Source organism: Chiloscyllium punctatum, chromosome 21 (assembly GCF_047496795.1).
Source record: "Chiloscyllium punctatum isolate Juve2018m chromosome 21, sChiPun1.3, whole genome shotgun sequence".
In the NCBI taxonomy this organism is placed as follows: Eukaryota; Metazoa; Chordata; class Chondrichthyes; order Orectolobiformes; family Hemiscylliidae; genus Chiloscyllium; species Chiloscyllium punctatum.
Window position 1 is genome coordinate 16,032,248 of NC_092759.1, and position 18,926 is coordinate 16,051,173.

The window sequence follows — 18,926 nt, forward strand, 5'->3', positions numbered from 1 at the left end:
AGATGATACCCTACCTGCCATTAAATTGCATGTCTATATGCGATAATAGAATCAATTGAAGGGGAGAAATGATATTGGTGAAGGGCATTGATAAAGAGGATAGATTATAAAGCAAAGGGGGAGAGTTTGCAAAATCGAGAGGGAGGAAATGAATAAGGAAAGGAGCAGAGTGATGCAATAAAAGAACAATAAATGATAATTAACTCTGTTACCTGGAACTCCAATTGCTGCAAGGATAGGATAATAAAGTGCAAACAGCAGACCTTTAGGTGTACCATGCATTTTTCCACATGAGAAAGAGCAACCAGATCTTGAGACATTTAAACCTGGTGCCAGCCTTAAGGGAGGCAATTAGCAGTGTTGATCTTTTATGTTCATTTATAATCAGTGAAAGAAACACATGGAGGTTTTGTTTTGGTAAACTGTCTTTAACTGGACCAGTTATTGTCTCAAAGGTAACAAAGCAGGACCTTGATTATGTGTCTTCAGAAAAGCCACTGGAGACTGAAATAACTCCACGAAGGCCAGTATCCTGTCACCAAGTCACTCTTTATTTTAACATGCATGGTACATGATGCTGACCCAGCTAGCTCAGAGCTGGCTCCTGAGGTGAACAGAGCCTCTGACACCGATAGAATCCCTTACAGTGTGGAAGCAGGCCATTCAGCCCATCGTGTGCACACTGACCCTCCAAGGAGCATCCCACCCAGACCTTACCCTTTCCCCGCAACCTTGCATTTCCCATGGCAATCCACCTAGCCTGCAAATCTCTGGACACTACAGAGCAATTTAGCACTGACTATCCACCCAAGTTGCACATCTTTGGACTGTGGGAGGAAACCACAGCACCCAAAAGAAACCCACACAGACACGGGGAACACGTGCAAACTCCACACAGTCACCCGAGGCTGGAACTGAACTCGGGTCCCTGGCACTGTCATGGCCATAATCATAGAGATAGGTAAAAAACAAGGACTGCAGATGCTGGAAACCAGAGTCTAGATTAGAGCGGTGCTGGAAAAGCACAGCAGGTCAGGCAGCATCTGAGGAGCAGGAAAATCGATGTTTCGGGCAAAAGCCCTTCATCAGGAATAGTCATAGAGATGTACAGCACGGAAACAGACCCTTCAGTCCAACCTGTCCATGCCGACCAGATATCCCAACCCAATCTAGTCCCACCTGCCAGCACCCGGCCCATATCCCTTCAAACCCTTCCCACTCATATACCCATCCAGATGCTTTTTAAATGTTGCAATTGCACTAGCCTCCACCACTTCCTCTGGCAGCTCATTACCATACGCGTACCACCCTCTGCATGAAAACGTTGCCCCTTATAGGTCTCTTTTATATCTTTCCCCTCTCACCCTAAACCTATGCCCTCTAGTTCTGGACTCCCCAACCCCAGGGAAAAGACTTTGTCCATTTACCCTATCTATGCCCCTCATGATTTTATAAACCTCTATAAGGTCAGCCCTCAGCCTCTAACGCTCCAGGGAAAACAGCCCCAGCCTATTCAACCTCTCCCTATAGCTCAAATCCGAGCAGTGCTAGCCACTGAGCCACTGTACTGCCCCACCGCTATCCTGTGTATATCTGCCAACCAGTACTCTCTGATCAAACCATGTTAACAGCCCCAATAAGAGAACTCATATTCTATGAGCACCACCTGGCTGACCTTGTTTCAATTACTGCATCCCTGCCCCTCTAACTCCAGGGACGTAAGCCTGTCCCTTTTCCTATAGTTTCTCCTGGGATGTTTTTCTTCTGATCCTACCTCCGGTGACGTGTAGTGGACCATAGACTGCCTCCTGTGCCCGGACCGTCTCGCAAGAAATTTTTCTACTTCTTCAAGTGGTAACAACGTTGAGCTTAAGATATCTGCTGTGTCCATCTTGTCCTCAGACATTTTGTTCATGTTAGGCAGAGGGGGATGAAGCCATGGGTTCTGACAGCCTTGCTGGATGTTCTGAGGGGCTGGGTATGTTTCACTCCCGCCCCATTAGCGAGATGGCAGCTTTCATCTGGTCCACATGCCTGTTCAGGACTGCCTCTTCTACCCAAACCTCGTACATCACTGGACCTGACCCCGTACTGACCGTGCCTTGCAAGGGCATTCTTGTGGTTCGGACACAAAACATCGTCCCCATAAATAAACTGCCTCTCTCGTTTAGAGCAGTCTTGGGCCTGGCATTGGCATTCCTGATGCCAATTCACTCCCCCTACAGCCCACCCCCACCCCAGATCCGGGAAGATCAGGTTTAACCTGGTGCAGAGTCTTCTCCCCAATAGCAAATCTGCTGAAGCTGTCCCTGTAGTTGCATAAAGAATAGTCCTATAATCAAACACAAATGGGGGCAGTTTGGTACTGAGTGAACCTGTAGGTATTTCTTTAAGCCTGCTTTTAAAGTTTGGCCTGCTCTTTTCACCAGACAATTGGATGATGGATAGTATTGATCTGTCCTTACATGCCGAATGCCAATTGACTTTTGGAAATACTCAAACTCCCTGCTGGTAAATGATGGGCCTTTGTCTGTGACCAATGCATCCGGGAGTCTGTGTATTGCAAAAGATGCCCGCAGATTTTCAAACATCATCCCCGTGCTTCACAAATGAACTCTATGCACATCCAGTCGCTTTGAGTGGGTGTCCACAATGACTAAAAACATGAAAGGTTAGCGTGTAACCAAGTCCCGGGTTTACCCAGCCATTCCCACGAGTATAGGGGGAGCTGCTGGCAGTAACTTCAATCCTTGTTGGCAGTCTGGGCACTGCCCCACCAACGCAGCCATGTTGGCATCCAATCCTGACCGCTCGACATGACTTCTCGCCAACATCTTCATTTTGGAAACCCCTGGACGACCCTGGTGGAGCTCATCCAGTATCTGGTGGGGACCCTCACGCAGGACAATCACTCCCGCTCCCCATAATAATGCACCATCCTGGTCTTGCTGAATGGAGAAATGCTTCAGTTGTGGTTGTGATGGCCCCATGTTTCCCCCATCACCACCAGCTGTTTCAGTTTTGCGGGGACCAGATTTCTTTTCATCCAGAGTCAGATATTATCAGCAGTGTCCAGAAGTTTCAAACCAGAACAGATTCTCACAGTGACAGCACTCAGCATGGTGTGTCCGCCAGTGGGAAGTGGGTCAATATTTGTCACCTGGATGGGTTTGAACTTGTAATTATACTCACTGAGAATAACAGCCCACCACTGAATTTAACCTAAAGCTATGGGCAGCACAGCACTGTCCTCTTTAAGTAGCCAAAGCAGGGGGCTTTGTTGTACTATTACAAATTTATGTCTGTAAAGATATTGATGGAACTTCCTGACACCAAAGATGGCCACCAAACCTTCCTTCTCTACCCAGACACATTTTTGTTGGGTATCAGCCCAAGCCCAGGAAGCACATGCTATCAGGCATTCCTCTCCGCTGGGCCAACATTGAGGCAACATTACCCCGATACTGTACAGGGAGGCACTGCATGTCAGCACGCCATCTTGCTTGGGATTGTAGCGTGCCAACACCTTAGACAACAATAGCTGCTTCTTCACCTCTCTGAAGGCAACATCTTGGCTATGAGACCATTTCCAAGGCTGGTCCTTTCTCAATAGCAGGTGTAAGGGTGCCAGGATAGAAACCAGGTTACATTTGAATTTTTTTGTAATCACTTGCCTAAGGAAAGGCCTAAGCTTCGGTATAGATCTGGGAGCTGGGGCACCTTTGATCATCCTCATTTTATCTTCCAATGGGTGTAACCCAGTCTTGTCGACTCTCGAGTTCAGGTAGATCCCTTGGGGTGCCTGGAACACACATTTCTTTCCTCCTAAGAAATACACTGGCCTTGGAGAAATGTTTAAGCACTAGTTCCGAGTTGTCCAAATGCTTTTTATTGGTCTTCTCAGTTTTGGTGACCTGGAAGAATGTTCTCCATTATCCACTGGAAAATTGCACAGGCTGATGAAACCCCAAAAGGATCTCTCATGTATTTAAATGGTTTAAATTGTAGCACACTTTGGGGAAATCCTCATTAAATCACAATTGCAGCCATATATGGCTCTGTGATTTGTGAAGGACAGCCTCACCCTCTGCCAGCTTTGTGTATAAATCATCTATGTGAGGGATTATGTATTAATCCAGCTGTGAAATGCGGTTTACCATTTGTTTAAAATCCCCACAAAGGCGAATCCACCCATCAGACTTCACAATCAGTATGACTGGCACTGCCCATTCCACAAACTGCACTGGTTTGATGATTCCTTCGCTTTCCAGCCTCCTGATCTCTGTCTCTACGTTTTCCCATGAGGCAAATGGCACTGGGTTGACCTTGCAGAATGGTGGGATTGCTTCCTGGTTACCATGCAAGGTGGCCTTGGCTCCTTCGATAGACCCTGGACTTCCCTGAAAATTTTCCCAGTATTCAATTAGGACTTCACTCAGGTAGCTTTTTTCTAATTGAAAAATATTGAGGCAATCTTTCTCAACCAATTTTGCCCCATCAGACCTGGTCCCAAGCCATTTATTACAGTCAGTGGGAACTGAACCAGTTGTTTCGCATAAGGGACAGGAACTGAAGTTGTCTCCTTAGCCTGGCTGAGCTCTTATACAAACTTAAGAGATGGAGTCCAGAGGGAATTTTAGTAAAGACTGGTTCCACAATCACTAATACAGCCGCACTGGTATTGACCTCCATTAGACATGGGTGATCATTTATCTTGACTGGTTCTGATTAGTAATGATGCTAAGCAATGTAACCATTCCAAATCAGCTATAGGTGGGCTTTCCAGGGTGTGCACTCTCCTGGATGCCAGCCTGTGAGTTCTTTTACTCAATTCAAGGCTAGTGGGACTCTTTTGCCATCTTGAGTCCGTACGCCAACAGCAACTACAATGGCTTGTGGCCTGGATCCTCGAGAAAATTTTAAGAGGCTTGGCTCTCTTTTGCCATGGGCTGACAAAGAGTCCCTTTGTTCAGGATATGTCCTGAGTCAGACTCTGCAATTGCCTTCACTGAAGTGGTGTTTCCCCAAGTCCAATTGGACTGGCGAGGTTATCCACTTCCGTCGGAATACCCTGTGACTCATAAGCTCCACTTGTTGCATTTTCTAATGATAAAGCCAGTTGTTGGGCCTGTTTGAAGTCTGGTTGGGCTTTAGCTGGTAGGCACTTTTGCATGGTCACATCATTAATCCCATGTACCAAATGGTCTCTCAGCTTCTCACTTAGAGTTAAATCAAAGTCACTGCCAGTCACCTTGACCTGGTCATATCTCCCGATATGGATTCCCTTGGTTCTTGAACTACCGAGTAAAACTGAATGCATCTCAGAATTAGAGGAGGCTTGGGATTGTAATATTCCTTAACTAAATCCGTCATCCCTGGAAAGGTTTTAGTATCTGGCATGTCAGGGATAGTCAGGCTCCTAATAACTGAAAAAGCTGCGGGTCCGCAAGCTGTTGGGAGAACTACTCATTGCTTTTCATCTGCCCCATTGTCATTTGCCTGAAAAAAAATGCATTCTTTTCATATCCTGGCTCAGCCTTCAATGGAAGGATTGAACAAGTCAAGCTTCCCAAGTAACAGCCAGAAATGCTTATGCAAAGTTGAGTGTTGCGAGAGAATCTCTTCAGGGGTGTGTCTTTCCTTCGTTTACCATTGAAATAGCTCCACAGAGGCTGGTATCCCGTCACCAAGTTATCCTTTTTTGTGCACATGCATAGTGCATGACACAGAGCCAGCTCCTAGAGTGAGCAGAACCCCTGACACTCCTGTCTATATCTGTCAGCCAGGGCTCCCTGATTGTTCCAGGTTAACAGTTCCAATCAGGGAACTCAAATTCTATGCTATCCAAATGACAGACCTCCTTCAATCACTACAGAGACCCTGTTAGGTATTTAGCATCAGTGAAGGTGAATGTGAAACACGCAGACTGTTGCGGTTCATGAAGAGAGTTTCTCAGGACAGCTAGTGTTGTGTAATAAATGTTGGCCCAGCCAGCCACACCCACGTTCCACAAGGAAATTAAAACATACAGAGAGAGAGAGAGAGAGAGAGAGAGAGAGAGTAAGGATTGCAGATGCTGGAGATCAGAGTCGAGAGTATGATACTGGAAAAGTACAGCAAGGTCAGGCAGCGTTCAAGGAGTAGGAGAATCGATGTTTCGGGCAAAAGCCCTTCATCAGGAATGAGGCTTGTGGGCCAGGGCGGAGAGATAAATGGAAAGAGGGTGAGGCTGGGGGCAAGGTAGCTGGGAATGCGATAGGTAGATGAAGGTGGGGAAGAGAGTGATAGGTCGGAGAGGAGGGTGGAGCGGATAGATAGGAAAGGTGGTGAACAGGTCAAGAGGACGGTGCTGAGTTGGAGGCTTGGGACTGGGATAATGTAGGGGGAGGGGAAATGAGGAAACTGGTGAAATCCACATTGATCTTATGTGGTTGCAGTGTTTCAAGGTGGAATATGAGGCGTGCCTCCTCCAGGCGTCAGGTGGTAAGGAGTTGGCGATGGAGGAGGCCAGGCTCCGTATGTCCTTAGCGGAGTAGGAGATGGAGTTGAAGTGTTCAGCCACGGGGTGTGGAAACCCATGTAGACATAGGGAGAATGTGCACACAGGCAGTCACCCGAGAGTAAAATTGAACCCAGATCCCTGGCACTGTGAGGCTACGGCGCTAACCTCTGGACCACCGTGCTGCCAATACGAGGATTCTGCCCTTTCTGTGGCAAGGAGTTCCTCAGAGTCTTAAAACTCCACAGGAATAAATTCCTCTTCATCTCAGTCTTAAATAGATGCCCCCGTATTCTCAAGGTGATGAGGCCACTTGGTACAAATTCGCTCCAGTGCTGGGCTTACAGATTGAAGCAAACAGGCACAATATGTAAAGGATAATGGAAGCTCTGCAGTCAGAAAATGCAGCCTAGTCCCAGTCATAGAGCCATAGAGCTGTACAGCATGGAAACAGACCCTTCGGTCCAACTCGGCCATGCCAACCCGATATCCCAACCTAATCTAGTCCCGTTTGCCAACACCTGGCCCATATCCCTCTAAACCCTTTCTATTCATATAGCCATCCAGATGCCTCTTAAATGCTGTAATTATACCAGCCTCCACCACTTCCTCTGGCAGCTCATTCCATACACGTTTCACCCTCTGTGTGACAAAGTTTCCCCTCTCACCCTAAACCCTCTAGTTCTGGACTCCCCCACCCCAGGGAAAAGACTTTGTCTATTTACCCTATCCATGCCCCTCATGATTTTGTAAACCTCTATAAGGTCACCCCTTATCCTCCAATGCTCCAGGGAAAAGCTCAGCTTATTCACCCTCTCCCTGTAGCTCAAATCCTCCAACCCTGGCAACATCCTTGTAAACCTTTTCTAAACCGTTTCAAGTTTCAAAACATCCATAGCAGGAAGACCAGAATTGCACACAATATTCCAAAAGTGGCTTAACCAACATCCTGTACAACTGCAACATGACCTCCCAATGCCTAGAGTCAATGCTCTGACCAATAAAGGAAAGCATACCAAATGCCTCCTTCACTAACCTATCTACCTGAGACTCTACTTTCAAAGAGCCATGAACCTGCACTCCAAGGTCTCTTTGTTCAGCAACTCTCCCTAGGACATTACTATTAAATGCATAAGTCCTACTAAAATTTGCTTTCCCAAAATGCCACACCTCGCATTTACCTAAATTAAACTCCATCTGCCGCTTCTCAGCCCATTGGCCCATCTGATCAAGATCCCATTGTAATCTGAGGTAACCTTCTTCACTGCCCACTACACCTCCAATTTTGGTATCATCTGCAAACTTACTAATGACATCTCTTATGTTTGCATCCGAATCATTTATATAAATGATGGAAAGTAGTGGATCCAGCATCGATCCTTGTGGCACTCCACTGATCACAGGCCTCCAGTCTTTCTGTAAAGATTTTCTATTCATGTAACTGTCCAATGTCCTTTCAGTGTTGTGATGGTTCATTCCATGCAAGCACATTTAAAGGTCTTTTTAAAAATCTATGCAGACAGCATCCATTTCATTGCACAGATTAACCTCCCTGATTATTTTTTCAATGAGATTTGTCAAGGGTGTTCAGTTTTGAGTCCAGTAACACTTAGCCACATCTCCAGCATCCACAAAACAGCCTTCTGTGAAGAAAGGTCACTACCCAAAATGTTAACTCTCTCTTCACAGATGTCACCAGAACTGTTGAGTTTCTCCAGCAATTTTTGTTTTCAATCTGCAGGGATTTGTTTAGTTTTACTGTCAGGAAACTTGTTTGCACTTGCAGGGAACAGGATTTAATACATCAACAATATACAGACCTCTGCAGCCTTGCTTTTAAATCTCAACACTTAACTGGTCTACAAGTGGTGGCGCAGTGGGAATATCACAGGACTAGAATCCCAGGCCAATGCTCTTAGAATCTGGACTCTAATCACGCTGCAGATGGTGAAAATTGAATTCACTCAAAAACTGCATTAACAATATGGTCATCTAATGATGACCGGTTGTTGCAAAAACCCACCTGGTTCACTTAGAGTCATCGTCATAAAGATGTACATCATGGAAACAGGCCCTTCGGTCCAACTTGTCCATGCTGCCCAGATATCCTAACTTAATCTAATCCCATTTGCCAGGACTTGGCCCTTATCCCTCTAACCCCTTCCTATTGATATACCAATCCAGATGCCTTTTCAATGCTATAATTGCACCAGTCTCCACCACTTCCTCTGGTAGCTCATTCCATACACGCACCACGCTCTGTGTGAAAAGGTTACCCCATAGGTACCTTTTAAATCTTTCCCACTTGGGATGAAAGGAGCGGTTGAATAGTTTGGACTTGTAGGGAGGGGGAATCTGACTGAGGTGTGTGTGTATATATATATATATAGAGAGAGAGAGAGAGGGAGATTGATAAGATGAACGTTAAACAGATGCTTTCTGTTGTGGGACGGGGTCAAGCGCTATGGGGAGCTGGCAGGAAAGTGGAGTTGAGACCATGATAAGATGAGCCATTAAATACACCTCTTAAAACCATAGTATAATCACACCCATGAAGAGATTTGAAACCTATAATGTTACTAATGTTTCTGAGTCCTGACAAAAGGGCATGAGATGTTCAGTCTGATTCCCATGGATAGATGTTGCAAACCTGCTGAGAACTTTTAGCATTTTCTGTTTTTATTACCTTTCAACCACTGAAGTGTGAGTTTATGATTTTCACGCAATTTGGGACACTCTAAATACTTTTTGAGCCATTCAGATTCACATGATGGTTTCTTCCAGCATTCTGAAGCTGTAAGAATACTTCTCTCAGTATTTAAAAATTTTTCTTTCACAGGATGTGGGCATTTCAGGACAATGCCATCATTAGCAGTCCATCCCTAATTGCCTCTTGAACTGAGTAGCTCACCAGGCCATTTCAGAAGGTAGTTAAGATTAACTTGATTGAAGTTTTGAGGAGGTGATGAAGATTGAGGGGAAAAGTGGTTGATGTGTCTACATGGACTTCAGTAAAGACTTTGACAAGGTCCCTAATGACAGACTGATACAAAGATATCAGGGGTGAGCTGGCAAGATGCATACAGAACTGGCTTAGTCACAGAGACAGTAGTGGCAGAAGGATGCTTTTCTGAATGGAGGGTCGTGACAAGTGGTGTTCTCTGCTGTTCGTGATCTACATAAATGATTTGAAGAAAAACATGGATAGTCTAATTAGTGAGTTTGCAGATGATACAAAGATTGGTGGAGTTGGTAGTTGATAGTGAAGAAAATTGTCAGAGGACCGAGCAGGATGTAGATCAGTCAGAAGCATGGGCAGAAAAATGACAGATGGAGTTTAATCCGGCCAAATGTGAGGTAATGCAATTTGGAAGGTCAAGTATAGGTGGAAATTGTACAGTAAATGGCAGAACCCTTAGGAGTATTGATATGCAGAGGGATCTGGTAATGCAGGTCCACAGATCATTGAAGGTAGCAGTGCATGTAGATAAGATAGTAAAAAAAGACCTATAGCATGCTTGCTTTTATTGCAAGGAACATTGAGTCTAAGGATACACAAGTCATGCTGCAGCTTAATAGAAATTTAGTTAGTCCACACTTGGAATATTGTGTACTATTCTGGTCACCATGGTACCAGAAGAATGTGGATGCTTTGGAGAGGGTACAGAAAAGGTTTACCAGGATGTTCCCTGGTATGGGGGATTTTATTGATGAGGAAAGGTTGGATAGACCGGGCTTGTTTTCACTGAAACAGGAATTTTAGGGGTGACCTGATAGAAGTTTATAAGATTGTGAATGGCATGGATAGAGTGGAAAGTATGAGGTTTTTTCCCAGGGTAGAGGGGTCAATTCCTGGGGATCACAAGTTCAATGTGAGGGGGCGGTGGGATTTTAAAACAAATGTTCGAGGTTCCCACAGAGGGTGTTGAGTGCCTGGAACGTGCTGGCAGAGGAGGGGGTGGAAGCAGACACAATAACAGCATTCAAGAAGCACCTGGACAAGTAAATGAATAGGAAGGGAATAGAGGGATACTGATTCTGTAAGCGAAGACAGTTTAAGTATGGAAAGACAAAATGAGTTGGTACAGGCTTGGAGGGCCGAAGGGCCTGTGTCTGTGCTGTGGTGTTCTTTGTTCTTAATCCCAATGCAATGAGTCGGGAGTAGGTCAGAACAGTAAGGATGGCCCATGTTCTTCCCTTAGGGGCATCTGCACACTCAATGGCCTTTGTTTTAACAAGATTTCATGGAGCCCTGCTTTCAGTTCCAGATTTGCTCATTGCATTTAAATTCCATTGAGTACTATTGCACAATTGGAACTCAAATGCAGGAGCATTAACCTACTATTTAAAGCAGTACCTCTACTCAATGGTTTTATACACCCAGGACCTGATGTGTTGTTTGTTTTGTCACGTGTAATTGATTTCCTTTGGCGGTTCCTCAGCTGACTCTCCGGAGTGCTTGTTCCTGCGTATTAAAGGGTGGACATTCGGCATGAGGTCCCAGTGCCGAAATGGCGATGGTGATGGCTTCCACCATGAGCAGGCACCATCGTTTTTCCCAGAAGATGCACCGATCCACCATCAGTCAGGTTGGAGCTATTTACTATCCGACTCTCGCAGCTATTGGACTTCCAGGTAATTAACTGCCACTAGTTCCTGTTCATCTGCTACCAGCAGTAGCCTTGCAGAATGTCAGCATTTATCTTCCTTTTAGCTGTTGTCAAAAGAGAATCTCCAGATCTTGTGTTCCTCTGATTCATTATTTGTACTGTTGCTGTTTTTCGGATGACATTTTAGCTTCTAGACACAAAGAAAGGGTGTAAGATGGGCTCAAATTGCCATTACCAATTTCTTAAAAATGAGTTGCAGATCCAATGGGGCAACAGAGATCTACAGCACAGAGAAAGGCCCTTCAGCTCACTCAGTCAATAATAAGCACCTGACTATTCTCGTCCCATTTTACAGAACTTGGCCCTTCATAATAAACTTCAGAGAGGAGACATGGTCTTAACATCAAGTTTTGAACTGTTTGGGTTTTGTGTCAAACAGAGAATTAATTTTTTTCCACACTTAGTGAAATATTAGGCTGACCCATAGAACCAGAGGAGAAGAGTCATATTGGACTCAAACTGTTACCTATTTCTCTCTCCATTGATGCTGCCAGACCTTGCCTTATATGCCTTGAGACGAGTAGGCATTAAGTTTCAGATTCCACCCTCTGGGTGAAAATTTATTTCCTCATATATCTTTTAAATCTTCTGCTCCTTACCTGAAATCTCTGTCCCTCATCATTGATTCCTCCACCCCAGGGGAAAGTTTTCTTCCTGTCTACCCTATCTATGTCCGTCATAACTTATATATCTCAACAATGTCCCCTCTCAATTCCCTCTGCTCCAGGGAAAACAATTCCAGCCTGTCCAAAACAAAATCAGAAATTGCTGGAAAAGCTCAGCAGGTCTGGCAGCCTCTGTGTTGAGTTCAGAGGAAGGGTCTGAGGACCCAAAATGTTGACAATGATTTCTCTCCACAGAGCTTTTCCAGCAATTTCTGGTTTTGTTTCTGATTTACAGCATCTGTAGTTCTTTCGGTTTTAACCCAGTTTGCCCAATCTTTCTTTATAACTGAAACTCTCCAGCCCAGGCAACATCCTGGTGAATATCCTCTGTGCCCTCTCTCGTCTCTTTCTTATGCTAGAACTTAACCAGACCCCACTCCCCGCCAATATGTGAGAACACTATTTGATTTATGGTCGCTCACATTTTGGTATATCAGAACTCCTACCAGAGCAGCACATTTCTCTTTGAATCAGAGAGTCGAATCTTCGAATTCCAGAACCGACAGGCCTCCTGTCCATTTCCGTGGTCTTTTCAGAAGCTTACTGGCAAGTGGTCATGAAACCATGAAGACCCTCAACATGATGAATTGTGTTCTGAATCGATGCTTAGGAATGGAGATTGGAAATGGATGGAAGACATTACAATCAAGATGATCTCTTCCACACATATGTCTGTAATTTTGAACACTGGTTACATGTTCAACAATTATTCCTGTGTTGATGTTCACCTCTTTCCCTGTATATGAATTTATAATCTGAATGTGTTCTGGAACTATACTCAGTAGTTTTATTCTGAAGGGAAATTAATACACATTTGAAACCAAATCAATTGCTGAGCTTTAATGGAAGAGAATGACCTAAATTGAACAAAGAATGGGTGCATGCTTGACAAGTAGAATAGCCTCCTATAAAGATAAAATACTGTGGATGCTGTAAACCTGAAACAAAATAGAGAATGTTGAAGAAACTCGGCCGATCTGGCAGCATCTGTGGAGAGAGAGAACAAAGTTACTGCTTCAAGTCCCATTTGTCCCTTCTTCAGAACTGAAAACTTTCCTGCAGTCATCCCTAGTTCATTCCAAATGTTTGACAAAGTGAACAAAATGTAATTCTCTGTTTGATACTCGACAATTCCTGCCTCAGGCAACTGTCGGTGTGCAGTTTGCACATTCTCCCCGTGTCTGCGTGGGTTTCCTCCAGGTGCTCCGGTTTCCTCCCACAGTCCAAAAATGTGCAGGTCAGGGTGAATTGACCGTGCTAAATTGCCCGTAGTGCTAGGTGCATTAGTCAGAGGGAAATGGGTCTGGGTGGGTTACTCTTCGGAGGGTTGGTGTGGACTTGTTGGGCTGAAGGGCCTGTTTCCACACTGTAAGTAATCTAATCTAATCTAAAAAAAACCCCAAACTGTTGGAAATTTGATATTAAGCCCATGTCTTTTATCGTGTCTGTTTTACTGTCTATAAACATCAGTCCGGGATATCCAACATGGTTTAAAACCAGCTAATTTTCAGATTGTCACTTGATTTGTTATAATAATCAAGTCTAACATTACCAGCTGTAGTGTAAAATCTCATTGAGAATTACGAAAGGGGGAGCTACAATGAGACGAGAGTGCCTTTGTACACCAGTCGCTGAAAGTAAGAATGCAGGTGCAGCAGGCAATGAGGAAGGCAAATGGTATGTTGGCCTCCATAGCAAGAGGATTCAAGTACAGGAGCAGTGATGTCTTGCTGCTATTGTACAGGTCTTGGTGAGACCACTCTTGGAGCATTGAGCACAGTTTTGGTCTCCATATGTAAGGAAGGATCTTCTGGCAATGGAAGGAGTACCACAAAGATTTATCAGGCTGATTCCTGGGATGGCAGGGCTAACCAACGAAGAGAGATTGGATTGGCTGGGACTACATTCACTTTAGAAGAATTTTGGGAGGGTTAGGGTTACACAAACCTAAAAAATTCTAACAGGGCCTAGACAGGGTAAATGCAGGAAGGATGTTCCCAATGATATGTGGGTCCAGAACCAGAGGACACAGTTTAAGGATAAGAGTCAGACCATTTAGGACTGAGATGAGGATGACTTTCTTCACCCAGAGATTGATGAGTCTGTGGAATTCTTTGTCACAGAAAGCAGTTGAATGTTTTCAAGAAGAAGTTACTTCTAGAGTCATAGAGATGTACAGACCATTTGGTCCAACTCGTCCATGCTGATCAGATATCCTAACATAATCTAGCCCTATTTCTTGTGTTAAAGGAATCAAAAGTTATGGGAAAGAAAGGCAGGAACAGGGTACTGAATTGGGTGATCAGCCATGATCATGTTGAATGGCAGAACAGTCTAAGGGCTGAATAGGCCACTCTCGCTCCTGCACTTGTCTTTTTTTATGAGTAAAATGGCAACAAATGCACCTACACACTGAACGTATCAACCTTATTAGGTTCTAATCCAGGGCCTGCACTTTGGGAGAGGAGGCGAGCAAAGAGTAGTATAGGTCGGTTAGTGCTATAAAAGTGTACCGCGTGGATTTGGGATACACACTCCTGGAGAGGAGGTGAGTGAAGAGCAGTCTAGGACGTTTAGTGACTCTGAATATGAGCGGGAAACTGGAAGGAGGGCTGTGATTTGATTGGCTAATAAGGGGACTGCTAAATTCGAATTTATTTTAAATTGATTTAATTTATTGGTTGCAACTTGTATAAGCAAAGACACTAAATCAATTAATTTTTTTTTTAATTCAAAACTAATTAAATAAAATAAGGATAGAGGGTCAGGTGACGTGTTGTTTCTGCATGATGTGGGAGCTGGTGGATCCCATTGTGGTTTCCAGAGACCATGTCTGTGGTAAACACTGGTTGCTCAGAGTCGATGAGCTGGAGTCTGAGCTTCAAACATTGCTACATATCAGGGAGGGGGAAAGTTACCTGGCTGCTTCAGAAGATAGTCACATCCCTTAGATTAATTAACTCGAATTTGGCCAGTGGTCAGAGACAAGTGAGTGTAGGTGTGAGTGAGGCAGGTACAGGAATCCAGGAGGTGGGGTTGCAGGAGCCATAGCCCATGTCATTGTCCAACAGGTTCAAGAGTTTTCGCTCCCTGCGTGGACGGGAATGGGGACTGTAGGGAGGATGAGCCGACTGACTGCAGCACAGTGGTGCAGGGAGCCATTCAAGTTGGGGGGGAGAAGATAAATGTTGTTTTAATTGGGGATAATATAGTTAGAGGCATGGACACTGTTCTCTGTGACCAGGATCAAGAATCCTGATGGTTGTGTTGCCTGCCTGGTGCTCGGGCCCCAGATATCTCGTCTGGGCTGCAGAGGAACTTGGAGTGGGAGGGTAAAGATCCAGTGGTTGCGGTCCACTTATGTACCAATGACATAGATAAAACTAGGGCAGACATTCTGCTAAGGGAGTATGAACAACTAGGAGGGAAATTAAAAAGCAGAACCAAAGAGGTAGTAATTTTTGGACCATGAGCTAATTGGCACATTGTCAATAAGATTAAGCAGGGAAACGTGTGGCTCAAAGATTGATGTGGGAGAAATGGATTTGAATTCATGGGACATCAGCACCAGTAGTGGGGAAGGAGGGACCTGTTCCAATGGGACAATCTTCATCTGAACCGTGCTGGGTCCAGATTCTAGTGAATCGCATAACTAGGGCTATAGACAGGGCTTTAAACTAAATGGTGGGAGAGGGTGCAGTTGTCGGGGAAATTAGAAAACCAGAATGAAAGGAGAAGGTAAAAGTGTGGAACTGACGAGAGGTTATTAAAATCTCCAGCACAGATACACATACACCAAAGTATTTGGAAAGGGTTAGCAATCAAACTTTAATCACACCGGACAAACGAATGACAATAAGAAGAGGGACAGTATTAACCATCCCAATGTGTGCGTGCTTGGTAAAGTGTGAGTGTAATGGAGTACACACCTGTGAGAGGATGTATGCGTGAGTGTGGGGGGGTATGTATGTGTGTGTGTGAGAGAGAGTGTGTATGAGAGAGGGTCTGCGAGATTGTGTGTGTGTGTGTGTGTTTGTGTGTGTGTGTGTGTGTCTGTGTGTGTGTGTGTGTGTGTTTGTGTATGTGTGTGTCTGTGTGGGTGTGTGTGTGTTTGTGTGCGCGCGTGTGCACACATGCTACTTGACGAAGAAGCAGTGCACCAAAAGCTAGTGCTTCCAATTAAACCTGTTGGACTATAACCTGGTGTTGTGTGATTTTTAACTTTGCCCATCCCAATCCAACACTGGCACCTCCACATCATAATTACTTAGTGTGAGTTTTCACGGCAGAAGGCACAAGTAATATCCAAAAATTCAAAAGAGGGAGGGGGCAGAACTGAGTTTGGTGGCCTGAAGGTGGAAAAATCACCTGGACCCAGATGGACTACACCCCAGAGCTCTAAGGGAGATGGCTGAAGACACAGCAGAGGTGATGGTGATCTTTCAGGATTCACTAGAGTCAGGGAGGGTCCTAGAGGACTGGAAAATCACTAACGTGACACCCCTGTTTAAAAAGGGAGTAAGGCAAAAGATGGAAAATTACAGACCCAATTAGCCTAACCTCAGTCATGGGTAAGATCATGGAATCCATTGTGAAGGATGAGATTTCTGAATACTTGGAAGTGTATGGTAAAATAGGGCAAAGTCAGCATGGTTTCATCAAGGGGAGGTCATGCCTGATAAATCTGCTAGACTTCTTTGAGGTAGTAATGAGCAGGTTAGACCAAGGAGAGTCAATGGATGTTATCTACCTAGACATCAAGAAGGCCTTTGACAAGGTGCCACACTGGAGATTATTGAATAAGATAAGGGCCTACGGTGTTAGAGGCAAGGTGCATGCATGGATAGCTTGGCTGTCTGGCAGGACGCAGAGTGAGGATAAAAGGGTCCTTCTCAGGAGGGCAGTTGGTTACAAGTGGTGTTCTACAAGGCTCAGAGTTGGAACCACAACTTGTCACTTTATACATTAACAATCAAGATGAAGGAACTGAAGACATTCTGGTTAGGTTTGAAGATGATACAAAGATAGGTAGAGGTACAGGTAGCATTGAGGAAGTGGGGAGGCTGCAGAAGGACTTGGGTAGGTTAGGAGATTGGGCAAAGAAATGGCAGATGGGGTACAAGGTGGGAAAATATGAGGTCATGCACTTTGGTAGGAAGAATAGAGGTATTGACTATTTTCTAAATGAGGAGAAGTGCAAAGAGACGTGGAAGGTCTAGTCCAGGATTCTCTGAAGGTAAGTTTGCATGTTGAGACAGTGAGGAAGGCAAATCCAATGATGGCATTTATTTTGAAAGGATATGAACATAAAAGTGGGGATGTACTTCTGAGGCTCTATCAGGCTCGGGTAAGGCCACAATTGGAGAATTGTGTGCAGTTCTGGGCCCTATATCTCAGGAAGGATGTATTGTTCCTTGAACGTGTTCAGAGGAGGTTCGCGAGAATGGTCTCAATAATAAAATGCCTAACATATGAGAAACGTCTGAAGTTTCTGGGTCTATACTCAAAGGAATTTAGAAGGATGAGGGGAATCAGTTGAAAGGTACAGAGTGTTGTTTGGGCTGGGCAGAGTGGATTTTGGGAAGATATTTCCATCGACAGGAGAGACTAGGACCCGACGTACAGACTTAGAGTAAAGGGAAGACCCTTTAAACTGGATATAAGGAAAAAGTTCTATGGTGAATCTATGGAATTCACTGTCACAGAAGGCTGTGCAGGCCAGGTCATTGAGTATATGTAAGATGGAGATAGATCGGTTCTTGAGTGTCAAGGGTTGGGAGAGTAAGTGGGAGAAAGGGGATAAAAATGTATCAGCCATGATTGGATTTCAGAGCAGATTTGATAGGCTGAATGGCCTAACTTCTGCTCCGATGTCTTATGGTTTTAGGATTAATTTTCCACTCACATTCACCAAAGTCCATGCTGGCATGTGTGAGGATCATTTACTGGTGCTATTTCTTTCCCTCTGTTTCTGGCAGCCAACCTGGTGACCCTGGTGATTCTGTCTCGGGGAAGCTTTGGTCTCACTAAAGGGATCACCAGGTATCTACTGGCCATGGCCGTGGCCGATCTACTGGTTGTAATTACTGACGTGATATTCAATCGGATTAATGATCTATACTTCCCGACGTGCTTCCTGGATTACACACCCCTCTGCAGTTTGAAATTCGTCCTGGTCTATGCAGCCTTGGACTCTTCCGTCTGGTTAACAGTTGCTTTCACCTTTGACCGATTTGTTGCCATTTGTTGCCAGCAGCTGAAAAGAAAATACTGCACGCAGACAACAGCTGCTGTGGTGATAGGGGTTGTGTCTATGCTGTTCAGTGCAAAAAACGCTCGCTGGTACTTCACTTACCAACCCCTCTATGTAATTAACAATGTACCGTGGTTCTGTGATGTGAAAGTGAGCTTCTATGACTCAGCCGCTTGGGTTACATTTGATTGGATCGATACAATTCTAACTCCATGTGTCCCGTTCCTTCTGATCTTAACCCTCAATGTTCTGACAGTCCGACATATCATGGTGGTCAGCGTTGCACGTCAAGGCCTTCGTGTCCAAAGGAATGCAAACAGTCGACATGACCCCGAGATGCAGAACAGAAGAAAATCAATCATATTACTGTTTGCTGTCTCAGGCAGTTTCCTGTTGCTCTGGGCCACTCACGTCACAGTTTTCCTGTATTGGCGCATCACCCAAACATACTCTTATGAGACATTGGAAGATCCATTTTACATCGCACTGGAGACAGGGTACATGTCGCAGGTGTTGAGCTCCTGCACAAACACGTACATTTACGCAGTCACCCAAACCAAATTCAGGGAGCAGTTGAAAAGCATGGTGAAATGCCCTTTTGTGCTGGTTCGCCAGCTCATGAAATAACAATGTCACTGCGTGGCAGGCTCTGAGACAGAAGGCCATAGTGTTGGACCAACATCACTCAAAACAAACCCTGAGCTTCGTAGAGAATCTGGGCAGCAAGTCTGGGCAGCATCCATGGAGAGAGAAACATAGTTAATACTTTGGGTTCTGAAAAAGTGACTTATTGAGCCTGAATGGTTCATTCTGTTTTTCTCTCTCAACAGATGCTGCAA

General features: G+C 44.8%; 1 protein-coding gene across 1 annotated transcript; it reads left to right on the forward strand.

Moving 5' to 3' along the window:
* Nucleotides 1–11,010: 11,010 nt before the first annotated feature.
* On the forward strand, nt 11,011–18,714 carry LOC140492454 (probable G-protein coupled receptor 139). Its single transcript, XM_072591342.1, has 2 exons — nt 11,011–11,134; nt 17,813–18,714. The coding sequence occupies exons 1-2, from the start codon at nt 11,011–11,013 to the stop codon at nt 18,712–18,714; spliced, it is 1,026 nt and encodes a 341-aa protein (XP_072447443.1).
* The last annotated feature ends 212 nt before the right edge of the window (nt 18,715–18,926 follow it).

What these genes read in the sequence shown, in the direction of transcription:
- LOC140492454 (XM_072591342.1), top strand. Translation starts at nt 11,011, where the DNA reads ATGGCGATGGTGATGGCTTCCACCATGAGCAGGCACCATCGTTTTTCC. An exon ending in CGCAGCTATTGGACTTCCAG is followed by an intron (nt 11,135 to 17,812) that starts GTAATTAACTGC and finishes TGTTTCTGGCAG; the next exon opens with CCAACCTGGTGACCCTGGTG.